The sequence below is a fragment of the Aplysia californica genome, unplaced genomic scaffold, assembly GCF_000002075.1.
Source record: "Aplysia californica isolate F4 #8 unplaced genomic scaffold, AplCal3.0 scaffold00468, whole genome shotgun sequence".
NCBI lineage: Eukaryota > Metazoa > Mollusca > Gastropoda > Aplysiida > Aplysiidae > Aplysia > Aplysia californica.
In genome coordinates this window covers 279,625-292,644 of record NW_004797738.1, presented here as the reverse complement: position 1 = coordinate 292,644, position 13,020 = coordinate 279,625, and the positions used below count along the sequence as shown (strand labels likewise).

The window sequence follows — 13,020 nt, the reverse complement described above, 5'->3', positions numbered from 1 at the left end:
CAAAGAGCCATATAGCTCATTGCTAAATATTTTCCTTTTACTTAAATGCGGCCACCAAGTAGTTTTTGTATTAACAACAAGGAATAACAACATGGAGGAACTCATCTAGGCGGTCTGTCAATTTGTTTGTTTTTATTCGAATATTTTTTACTTTAATGGTTGCCTGTAAAGCCTTGCTTATAATTTCTTTGATTTTTAGATGTTATGAATTACGTTTGATGAAAAACATAATTTCAGAATGCCTGTTATTGTAAGTTTTTTTTTGCTTTTCAATAAAAGCTTGAAATATCAAGTTTCAACTTGCAGTTGAGTTTAGTAGTAGATCTAGATCTAGTGTAATTTGTTGATCTAGATTCTAGATCTAGAAAGGCAAAAATATCATAGGATCCAGCCTATCTAGAATAGGCAATGTCGGGTTTGGTCTGAGGTACTAGAATATCAATACTAAAGTCGTGGATTTAGTTTAGTGTTTCAAGTTACTGGGGTAGGGTAGCTAGACATGCCGTTAATAAACGTAGAAAAGATGAATCTTTTTGATTGACTGCTAATTTTAGTACTGTGATGTCCTCACTTCCTGGGATACCTACATGGAACAACGTGTTTTCGGTAACATTTCGGATTTCCTAGATCTAGATATCTAGATCTAGATCTAGATCTAGATCTAAATCTAGATAGTAGACCTACTTGGACATTATGATGGAAGATCGCTTAGATCTAGATTCTAGATCTGATCGTTGATGCTCAGAACAGTAAGATTAAGAACCGTGATGCTTGAAATTGAAACTCGGTAAATACAAAGACAATCCGCTAGAAAATTGCCGTAATGACGTTGGAGGATTAGATCTATATCTAGATCTAGCACATCCCCCCCCCCCCCCCCCCCTCTTCTGCATTTTTAATCACTAATATGTTTTTTAAAAAGACAACAACTACAAAGCAGCTTTACAAATGATAATTTATGGGACTGTTGGTCAGTCGGGAGGAGGAGTAGAGAAAAAAAAAACAGTCCGGGACCCGGATCGAACCGCTCCAAAAATTATTGCGCGACTTCAAACGCAGAATATGCGCTGTCTATTCAGCCATCAGAATTTCCGAGAGAGAGGTGTGTACATTAAGCATGATATACATAGACACTTCCATCTTTGGTGCCATGCAGTTGGCTATACAGTCGAACCTGTGTAAGACGGCCACCCATTGTCAAGGAGGAAAATGGCCGTATAAGACAGGTGGCTGTCTTAGGCAGGACTGATCAAGAAGAAGAAAACACACCATTCCTTTTTGAGAAAACAAACCCTCCCTTTCTGAGGTCCCAACCGAAGGTAGTTACATTGTTGTTGTTGTTTTCACTGGGTTTTCTTTTCTTTTGTTTCTGCTTTTGTGTACGGGTGACAATAAAACGAAATGTGTCAAACAAGGAGGAGAACAAGCAACGCTTCTGTCTCAAGTTCATGCTGACGTCCATTGTGACTTTGTTACAGACTGGGTAAACAGTGACCACTCATCTCACTTGCGATTATTGTGTATGGATTCTGGGCGGGGCTTATGGGTTATGAGGGATCACACGCTTCCCTCCCCAGCATCTGAAAATTAATTTAGTTACCTATTGGTCAACAGTGGGAGGGGCCTACGCAACATGATCAGTTGGAGGGATTAACTAACAACGACAGGTTTTTAAATTATGGTGGCTCGTCCACAACGCCAGGGGCCAATGCTTGATTTATGACAAAGCTTAATGGAGTCACTAAGATGGCCGTCTAAGACAGGTGTTATTGCTTTGTGTGATAGGGGTTGTGTGCTGAAATAGTTGGCCGCGGCCACGTTGGACAGGTGCCCGTTTTACACAGTTAAATTATATAGAAAAAACGCAAGGGGGGAAATGGAAAGTGTCCATTTGTACAGGTGGCCGTCTTATAGAGGTGGCCGTCAGGGCAGGTTCGACTGTGCTTAGATGTAGTCACGTGATCGGAGGGGTATCTGATCTGACGTCAAGCAAGATGGGCGCCTTACCGAAAAATAGTTTGCATCATTCTACGTTTAATCGCATGTCATGTGTAGGGTAGGGATATGAGCCATTGCCAAACCGTGGGGAAAAACGCACTCATGATGCTTCATGATCTCACAAAACTGTGCAGAAAATGTGATGTATTAGTATCTATTCCTCCAAAACTTATACACGTATCAAATATAGGATGTAGAACCTGCATTATAAGCAGTTTCAGACCCCATTTCAACATTACAATCTTGAGTTTGCTTGTAAGTTTTTGCCGAAAATGTTATTTTTAGAATAATTCCTGGACTATGATTTTGAGCACACCAATCAAAACTTCCAAGAATGTCCCAGATTTAGTATTTTGGTTTTTTTTTTTAATGTATGCTTTGGTTGTTCTTTTGCTCATGAAATCGGTTTACTTCTTGTCTGCAAATATAACTCCTTTGTGAGATAAACACGGAAACGTTGCCCTCTAATGGCACTTGGCACCCAAAGCACCAGAAGTGCATTTGTAATCTTTTCATGCTAGGTCAGTACATATGCTGGGGTAATAACGTAGAAAAAATACCTCTGAACTCAAATGCCGCAGGGGCTGCAGCAAAGGGATTCAGTGGAAACGGTACATGATAAAGAGTAATACTATGACCTCGTCGTATGCGGCACGGGTAGCTGTGAGTTATTCTACGTTTTTCAGTAAAAGTCACTCTGACATGTGTTTTTAAATTGTCAAAAAAATGTTGAGCCCGAAAACAAAAATTTGATTTGCCAAACTGACGGAAAAATACTGTTTTCTTCTATTTCATTATATTTTGACCAGCGCCTGGTTTCACCACAATACCTGACGTATGTGTCAGGAACCATAAATAATCTGTAAAAAAAGTTTTAAACCTGGTACTCGTCACTCCTAAGGTCACCTCAGACCTGTCACGTAGATTTGCGTGAGCCCTCACAATATAAAAAGCTTCACAGGCACCCGCCAGCCTTTGTTCATTGGGTGATATCTGGTAAGTGTTGCTGGCAGTATAACATGGGGCGGTATTACGAGGTTTGACTGTAAGAAAAAAAAATTGCAAGCGTGATTGTCTTGCCAAGCCATAAAGTTTCAAAACAGTATACACAGTATTTATTAGACTTTTGGGATTGATTTATTGATATTTCCCAATGTTGTCTGGGATTTTATGACCCTTAATGAAAACAAACAAAGGCCTTGGACCGCCTTGAGAAGTTCTTTTTGTTATAAGCAAACTGACATCACAAACTTAAATGCAAGGTCACTGTGAGAAACAACAATGTTTATAGCTACTAGAACATGCCCATACCTCTATGATGCTCTATTGTTCTAATCTACTTGTTCTTGTTATTGCAGATTGAAAGTTTGCCAGTTTATTTCTCGACAAATTTAGAAATGGCTGAGGTGCACGTGATTGGACAAATTGTTGGGGCTTCAGGCTTTCCAGACCACAGCCTTTTTTGCAAATGGGGCATTCATTCTGGTTTGTAAAATATTGTATTTTGTGTTTACATAGATTCATGCACAATGTTTTCTTTTTTTCACAGTTTTATATAGCAATGCCCACCGAACGCGTTTTGTTCTGCCGATTTTGGCCCCCGCAGCGGGGGTGTTTCGTGGGATGCACTAACGCAAAGGTTGTTGTCTTCAACTCGCTCCCACGCCGCTTCTCGTGAATGTATATATGAATGAAACTTGGCAGCCAATCAGAAAAGAGGTCAATCTCGTAGTATGCAGTTTGACAACTTTGTACCCATCCAAGAAGTAGTCGAAAACGTTTGCGAAAGTGGTTGATGTAGTGCGCTTTGAAGATTTTTCGGAGCTGTGATTTGTCAAACTGACTGATACGTTGTACACCATTTTTCTTTATTCCCTTAAAATTTCACGCTTCTGTGTTTAGCGGTTTTTGCGTAATCTTTAAAAATATGGGAGTAACTAAGGGAAAAAACGGCATTGCCATTAGCGCGTGCTGGGTGAACGACCGGCGGCTGGGAAATTTCCACTGAGTGACGTCGTCAGCCATCGATCGCCTCGGGCGCTACAAACGAGGCCTCGCTTATGTGAACCGGAAATGGGGGGAAGGATACTTGAAAACTAAACGGGGGCCTTGATAATTTGCGTTTTTGTTGCATTTTAGTCACAATACAATAAATGTAGTCATTTTTAATTGCTTGATTGCATGACAGAAGAATAGGAACAGAAAAGCAAACATCTTGAGAAGTGGTATGGCATTGTGTTTGCATTATGAAAGCCTATTCCGTCCCTCTAGGGAAAGCACACACTTGGACTCGTCCTGTGTGCTCTGTTTGGAAAAGTGAGGCATTAAGATTGTTATTAAAGAGATGGTACTTATTTAGTCCAGTCTGGGAAGATAGTCCCGTTTATACATTGTTATCGTTCACACGTGCGTTGAGTGCGTGCGCGTGCATGTGTGTGTGTGTGCATGCGAGAGAGAGAGAGAGACAGAGAAAGAGAGAGAAAGGGGGGGGGGGGTGTAAATATGTTACATTTATTGTATGAGTTGTAGCCTGCACATGCGAAATATTCCCATGACTTGTAAACTATATTATCTGAACGCATTTTAATCTACCACACAATAGGACACTGTCCAACAATGGATATACACAGAGACGATCTTATTTTCTATAACAAAGTATGCATGCTTTTACTAGTAGAGAACTGGATTTATTAGACTAATAAATCCAGCTCTCTACTTACATTTTTGTGACAAATTGATCCAGAGCATTGCTTGGCAAGGAGGAACCTTTTTTGTTGCCAAGTTTCATTCAAATATCATGACTTTGGGAGAACATATATGACTGATAATCTTTGTAAATCTGTAAAGAACGCCACTTTTTTACCTGTTAATGTCTTTACAACTCAAAAAGTATGACAGATATTAAAAATCTGACAGCATGACTAGATTCTGCATTAAAAAATGTACCAGACTGCCAAGTTTCATTTACATATTCATAACTCAAAAAGTAGGATAGCTATGAAAAATCTGAAAGCAGGACTAGATTCTGCACTAGAAAATGTACTGGGTTGCCAAGTTTCTTTTACATACTCCGAGAAATGAGCGAGTTATGACGAATATTGTCTCAAAACTCACCAAAGAACGTCCAATATTTTGGGGTTTTTTCATTATATAAAAGTGTACCAAAAATTAATTGATTAAAAAATTCGTAACTTTTTTGTTTATTGATGGATTTCAAAAATTCAAAAAGTTCCATGCTCTGTGAAGATACAGCTACACAGTGCACCTATTTGCAAACACTTTCTGGCAAAAAAAGGTTTTTCGTGGTCATTGCTATTTTATATTCTGGCTCAAATAACAAGTCTGCGTATGCCTGGCTGATGATCATCTCTGCCAAAGCAGCAAGATTCAAATTCAGATCATGAACGGTCACATTTAAGTTCCTGAACCTAGAAGTCTTGCAAATTGAAAATGTAGCTGTCGTATTAGCTATAATTGTAGGTAGTACATATAATATATATGAACAATTTGATGATAAAACGCAGCGACCGCCACTTTCAAAGTTTGGCCAAAACTAGTATCATTGAATCTCTAGAAAGGTGAGGCACACTCCAGAGTCAACTTTTTTTTTTCAACAAAGGGAATTTTTCCCCAGCAGAAAGTTACTTTTATTTTTTACAAAGCGCGACAAAACTAGTAGACTTTCTTTTGACAAACTGCAACATATAACCTCTGCACACAAATCAAGTTCTTTCCTGGAGCCACGTGACTTTGCTTGTGGTCATCAAAAGTTTTTTTAACGTTCTTTCTCTTCCTTACTAATTTAACTCACTTGCGACTGGGCCCTTTCACCAGTCACAAGCGTTGAAGACTGGCGTTTTTGGGGGTATTTCAATAAATCACCACAACTCTCAGAATTACCGTATTGTAATTATTTTTTGACACAGTAAAGTAACATTCAAGCTTAATCTAATACAAAAAACCAAAGTTGTCTAAGTTTAATACTTTAATTTGTATGATTTTTAAAAAATTAGCATGAATTTGATTTTCCAAAAAATTTCCAGAGACGTGACAAGTGGAATGAAATTCACTACAACAACAAAAATAAAAGTTCAAAGTGTTCTGGTTTGATTTGTATACATGTGCGAGTGTTTGGTGAATATATAAAAGCTGGTCTGAGCATTGATTCAGACCCATACACTGAAAATACATAGACAAATGTACGGCACGGCGTTGTGATTTCGTTGCGCGAAAAACAACACCGGTACTAGTGCTAGATCTAGCCCTAGAACTACGACTCGGGCCGTGTTCAGGTACATATCCAGGATCCTAACTATTAGACACATCATATTCTGAGACACTAAAACTAGTAAAACGTACAGAAGTATAGAAAACGGCGAAATTATGTGATTCTGGTTCATGCGACTTCTTCGACCGTTACTACGACGCGACTGTCGGATTACTATGAGCTGTATAGAAAAAAACAAAGCGCGAGTTCCGGTCTGTTCAAACCCAGTTGGGGTCACTGTCCTTCACCTTCAATAACTTAAAAACTACCGGCCCCAGAGATACGAAACGAAGTCTAAGTAGCTCAGGCTTGGCCAAACAAGGGTACGAGGCGGGTCTCGCGATCCGTGCGTGATTTGTAGAGCGAAAAAAAAATTCCAAAGTTGGTCACGCAAGGCTCGTGTGACCCGTCGCGAGCGTCGCGGCGGGGGTCACGCAACTGTTGTGTGACCCGTCTGAAGTGAGTTAATGTGGATATGTCACGCACACTCCCCTAATTTTATGCTTTTTGCGCAATTATTACACAAAAACGACCCCGATTACGGAAGTGCGCAAATGTGGGAAAATTACACATTTTTCCTATCCGTAAACTAGCCGGTTTGATGACCATAAAATGTTTATTAATTATGCCTAGTGATGGAAGAACCACGCCGGCTTAGGCTTGGACAAGGTTTGTCGTTTAGGTGATTAGGAATTGTCTCCTCTTCACTTTGCTTTGCTGCGCGCATGTGCGATAGACCCATGATCAACTAGCAACATCTGGATCAGGTCTCTTCTTAAATGAGTGCGGGAAATTGGTCCAAGTCAGAGCATACTGAAATCTTCCTGTGCTTGTGAGTTATGAGGATTGTGTCACATGTTCAATGGCATTTAGACATCTTGATGTAGGTTATTTTCTGTTATGTGCAAGGTATTTCTTTTGAAGACAGTGTGTAGATCTAGTCATAGTGCAAAGATATTGAAATTTCAATTAGGAGTTCTGTTGGTGAGTTCTTTGTTGTGCATATAATTACATTTTTTTTGGTCTCAAATGACTCAAAATTATATTTTTTAAAACTTATTTTTGGATCTTGAACTAGGGAGGTATGGTCCCGTTTTGTAAAACATGCGCAGAGGTTTCATCAATCTAAAATATGAGAATTAAACATATCAATATTTTAAAGTCAATTAATCTTTACACCATGTTTACTGTAAAACCAAAGTTATTCATGATTATTCAGCAAACGAGTGAAAAACAAAAATGTCCATTTTCTCAAAACTGGAAGAATGGATATGTCGCGTATTGTTCCAAAAACTGTTCATATGTAGATTTGTACCAGATTTGTCACCAGTGTAATCTGTACTCTTGGCGTTGTTCATCTCTTTGTTGCATCAAATCATTCGAAAAATCCGAGCCATTTAAAAAAAAACTACTCGATAGACACTCATGACACTGTCATGGTGTCTTACTTTAAAAAAAATGTATTTGAAGGCCCTTGTGTTCCTATCATTCTATCAGATAAAGTTTTTTATCATGTGAGATATCGGTCTGATTCTCAGATAGTCAAGTGAGTGAATAATGTGGAGTACTTCCTCATTGTTTGTTTTTACTCTTTGTAACCTTTATTTTGTCTTTCTTAGGTGGTGGCTGGAAGTTACTGAGTGGTTTGAGAGAAGGACAGACACAAGTTGACAACCCACAGAGTCATGATGCTGCTTATTTCGCCCATCCAATAGATGTACATTTTGCCACCAAGGGGATACAAGGTTTGTTGATTAGAAAGAAACATTGATATTAAGCTAAAAACCAATTTCAGCTTTTTTGCATTGTTAATAGTATGAAATTTGACATTTGTGAAGCAGTGTGGTGAAATCAGGCGTTCGCCAAAATAATGAAATTGAAGAAACTGGCATTTTTCTGCCAGATTGGTAATTTTTTATCTAATTTTTTGTTTTTTGGCTGAACACAATTGTTGTCCAATTAAGAACACATTTTTGGGTGGGTTTTACGGAAAAACGTTGATTAAAGGCACAAAAAAAATGTAAGTTTTCAGTGTCCATGGACTATCAAGCTATGGAAATAATCAACTTTGACGGCCATTTTCTCATTAATTCTACCATTGAAACCAGGCGACCCCCACCTTTGCTGTAACACCACACAACATCCCGTTTTAAAGTTCAGCTCTCCTCCTACAATACAATATAACTTTTCTAAGTCTCAGTTCATAGTTGTTGATTTTGTCGGACTACATTCTCCAAGGCATGTTTGTTATAATTTGGATTTTTTTTTCAATATTTCAATTTAGATGTCAACAACTTTGTAAACGGTTGGCCAATTTCACCTTTATTTACACATGTGGTAGGGACAGGTACTACTTCTGCAAATTTTAGCAGTGCGTAGTTTTTCTGTGATTTTTAATTAAAATTTTTAGGACAAACATCTTGTATCGGGTGTTCATTAGATTTCAGTTGCTCTAAATTTAGCAGCTTTCAGAATAGAGCTTCACCCACAGGAGCTGCATCTCTTTAAATTTCACAAACTATACAGGACTTGTGGAGGGAGAACACCAATATGTGAACAAAAGCTTCAACAGTGAAAAATTAATAAGTGTTGACTTTGTGTGAGACATTGTCCTAGCATATGGTGAGTGAGGCCATGAAGGATGATGAGTGGAACATTTACTCAACTATGGTGTGTTATTTTGTGTAGACAGAAACATTTAAAAACTTACCTAATAGGGAGCAGTTCTAAAAGCTCAGCATCTGGCTCAAAGCAGCACCTATCTTTGGACAGGTTATTGTGCAGCCAAGCTGTCCTGTTTGTTTCCGGCTTAAGGAACAGGGATGGGTAGCAGGACATAGGCCAAAACAACACATAAATCTAGGGCAAAAAAGTTTCATGATCAGCAACACAATAATCATTAGACCCGCCACCAACAGACAAAAGGATAAATAAAAAAATGCACCTGAAAATGCAGTTTCTTTCACAACAGACAGTCAATTAAAACCTGACCACCTGCTTGTTTTCATTGACTTCGGATCTTTCCCTATTAAACTGCTTGCAATATTAGATTGCTACTTGTGCTCTTTGTAAATATTACTGGAGTAGCACTTTGTCAGAACAAGGTCACGACAGTTATTTATTTGTCTGGCTAACAATATAATTATTGGACATTTCATGTGATTTGGCATTGTTATCCTGATTGTTGGTGTATGTTCACTGAATTCCCCAGGTTGGCCTCGTCTCCACTTCCAGGTATGGCATCAAGATGCGTTTGGTCGCAATGAGCTCTATGGTTATGGGTTCGTTCATTTACCCACATCTCCAGGAACCCATGAAATAGACTGTCCCACATGGCGACCAACGGGTTCGTTTATGGAAAGTGTTTCTCAGTACTTCCTGGGCGGGGGCCCACACCTAAAGAACCCCGATCTGATCTACAGTGGTGCAGACAGGTATAGACTTCAGACCATCGCCATGGGCAAGGTTCACTTGAGACTAGGGGTGATCCTGAGGAACTTTGACAAGTTTGGTATCGAGTGTTGACGCTGACCTGTAACTTTGCAAGTAGTTTCTACAGATGTGTGGATGGGATAAACTGCTCTGTTGTGAAAGGATGAGAAGACAGGTTTTGTTGTTCATATGGATCAAAAAAGCACTTTGAGAACTAGATTTTTCTGCTCCACTACACTTTCATGTATTAACCACTTCGTGACCACTCCTGTACACCATACGTCCAACATTGTGTGCCAAGATGCTGTCCTTCCGTACAATATACTGCCTAAAATCAGCAATCGCGTAGACCTTACTACGTACACCGTGGGAGATTTTATCTGCACTACAATAGCTTTGAACATCCTGGCTAGCAAAAATTGAGTGCAGTAAACGTTGGAAAAACCATACATCACGAAGGGATTAAAGGGAAGTAATCCTCAGTCAATTTTCTCTTGTTCTTTTGAGCATTATATCCCTTACTTGAATGTGTCCATGCCGGGAAGACTCATTTCTCTAAGCTGTTGTGAAAATGATTTGTTTTACAATTTGTATGGTCCCTGATAAGTTCAGCTATATGCCGGTAAAAGTATGAATAACGTTCAGTTTGCGTTTTCTTTTAGTTTTAGAGTAACACAGAACTACGGCAATGGAGTTACATTCACAATTCAGAAATCTTGTAAAACTAAAGGTAAAGATAGTTGATAGTCTTTTCATTTTTTCCAGCATGTCATAAATATATCTTATCTTGTCTCTATCCGAGTTTAAAAAGCACTGTTTGTTCTTCATGTATAGTGTTGTTATTGCAACTGCCATGTTTTTTTCTCTTTTGATTTTTGGTGAGATAGTTCATTATTCAGCTTATGGGATGAGAACACTGCTCTACTGTGCTCTCTTAAATGTATGTTGAAGGTTAGAATCTATTTATAGATTTCTAAAAAGTGCCCTAAGCTCTTTCATGTACTTTTCATACTTTTTTAAGCTACTGCTAGTATCTCAGTTTTAAATGAATGTTTGGCATATTATTTGACCACAATTTCCTGGTGCTGTGCCTTGGGTCTCATTCAATTCACCATTCATTTGTCTTAGAATTGAAAAAGAAGAGAGCTTGTTTGTTCATACAATTTTCTAAGAGGTGTCCTTATCTTGTGTCCTTGTCAAGGTGGACTGTCACTCTTGCACTTCATTTGCACGTACATCAACTTCCGCAAGACAGGAGACAGCGCACAGTGACTTTTATAAGAAAGATATTCACTCTGACATTGTTTCCATATGTAAGGCAGTGTGGTAAAAATCAGGCGCTCGTCAAAACAATGGAATCAGAGAAATAGACATATTTGGGGAGTTGGACACTTCTTTTGGAACTTTCTGTTTTTAATTCAACACCTTTTACATCCTTTTAGAAATGCATTTCTGTGGGAAATTTACAGAAAAACGTTCGTTAAAGGCACAAAAAATGTTAATTTCCGGTTTCCAACGACACTCAAGCTTTGGAAGTTGCCAAGCTTTGGCGGCCATTTTCTCACTAATTTTACCTCACATACCAGGTGACCCCCACCTCCTTTATTTGCAAATACCTTGACTTCTATTCAAGATAGGAGGGTATTCTTTTCTCCAAATTTATGATAAAGCTTTAAGGAAATGTAAATAACTCTGTATGCCCAAAAATTGACGAGCGCCTGATTCAGCCGCGTTGGAACACATATATTGATTAATAATACTGAGTGGAAAAAATGTATTAACTGATACACTGGGCGAAAAAAACATAATAATTGTTCAGGCTTGACAGAAGCTTAGAAAAATGTATTAACTGCAGTCTGTGATTTCAGTCTCCAGCAAAGCTATGGCAAGACATTTGTATTGCAAGAAAAAGATTATGGCAAGTCAGGTGGGGGAACAAATTATGTGCTTTTTGTTTCTAACTTGCGACTGAGCTACTAAATAGCTGATTCTTGATTCTTCACAATAAATCAGACTCAAACTTCTTTCTAGTGCAGGGCTCTTGTTTTACTTTGTATTGGACTATCCAGTTTTGTGTTGAAATTCTTTGTCTTAACACTTCGCCTCTAGCTCTGTTTTCTTAGTAGTATATAATGTGAGAAGCAAATAGGGAGCGATATATTATATAATAAGCAAAGCTCATTGATATTACTGTAAACATAAAGTGCTTGAAAAAGCAAGATGACGCACAGAAGCGGTAGACGGATGTAAAAGTTTCTCTGTTTGAGATGCTGCAAATACTGAAAGTGAAGGCGTGCACATTATTTGAAAGAATGAATGAAAGCTGTATGACAGCATGGAAATGAGAATTTGTGTTAAATATATGTTAGTCTGGATCCTTCTCTTTTTTATATTTTTGAAATGGTCATTGTCATATATGTTATTTATGTAAGAATATTAAGTGAAATTTGAAAGTGTCGTGTCTGTGGTAATTGTATTTTCATTGTTTGTAAATCATACTACATGTACAGTGTATTAAATTATATATATGTATGCAAAAGTACTTACTATACTTCTTGAAATAAAATTTAGAAACAAAACTTTGTTGTTTTTTTATCAAGGAACACCTTAGAAACACTTTCTCATTTATTATGAATCAGATTTCTCTCCTCACTGTGAGCTGTAGAGGATTCTGTTTTAAATTTTTGAGAACTTCTGTCATAAATAGGATGCCTTGCACACAAAAGAAATGATATTCTTCCCATGAGGGGAAGCCTTTTTTTAAAATCGATTTCCTCTGCTTGTTGCTGAGATGCTGTTTTCTACTCAATCTTGGTTAGCAATGACAGGCAGGGTTAAAAAAAAGCACATCTCCGGAATGATCCAATAATTGTATTGAGGGGAACGAAAAACTTTCAGATCTACTACTGTAGAACACGGCTATAGCGGAACATTTGGTTCCAGAAAAAAAAACCTGCTGTAGGCAAGTTCCCGCTATAGGAATGCTAAGGGGAAATTGCCGAAAAATTTCTTTAAATCCACTTAATTACCTCCCTTGCAAATCAATAAAATGATCGCTTTAGATTAGTCTTCCTTTTCTTGCCAACTTTGTTGAATATCTCTGCCATTATTGATTCGGGTGAGAAGCATTTCCTTTTGTGTTTGTTGGAAACCATCTTTTCCTCGCTCTCGTTGCTTGTGCTGTCTATCGTACCGGTAGGCCTACTGTAGAACTCAGGTGAAGTGGATGCGTGTGTATACCTGAGCATCAATGACTGCAATTCATTGAATCAGGAATCACACACTAGATCTACGCGCTTTCCTCTTTTTTTTACTTTTCGGAC

General features: G+C 38.3%; 1 protein-coding gene across 1 annotated transcript; it reads left to right on the top strand.

The window, feature by feature from the left end:
* The first annotated feature begins 16 nt into the window (after positions 1 to 16).
* Positions 17 to 11,015, top strand: LOC101862059 (B9 domain-containing protein 2). Its single transcript, XM_005105380.3, has 4 exons — positions 17 to 112; positions 3,357 to 3,483; positions 7,885 to 8,010; positions 9,477 to 11,015. Exons 2-4 carry the CDS (start codon positions 3,396 to 3,398, stop codon positions 9,788 to 9,790), a joined length of 528 nt encoding a protein of 175 aa, XP_005105437.1. The 5' UTR covers positions 17 to 112; positions 3,357 to 3,395; the 3' UTR covers positions 9,791 to 11,015.
* The last annotated feature ends 2,005 nt before the right edge of the window (positions 11,016 to 13,020 follow it).

Excerpts from the sequence above, each read along its gene's own strand:
- LOC101862059 (XM_005105380.3), top strand. The coding sequence starts at position 3,396 with ATGGCTGAGGTGCACGTGATTGGACAAATTGTTGGGGCTTCAGGCTTT. Across the intron at positions 3,484-7,884 it reads CAAATGGGGCATTCATTCTG|GTGGTGGCTGGAAGTTACTG; the intron begins GTTTGTAAAATA and ends TGTCTTTCTTAG. Across the intron at positions 8,011-9,476 it reads TGCCACCAAGGGGATACAAG|GTTGGCCTCGTCTCCACTTC; the intron begins GTTTGTTGATTA and ends TGAATTCCCCAG.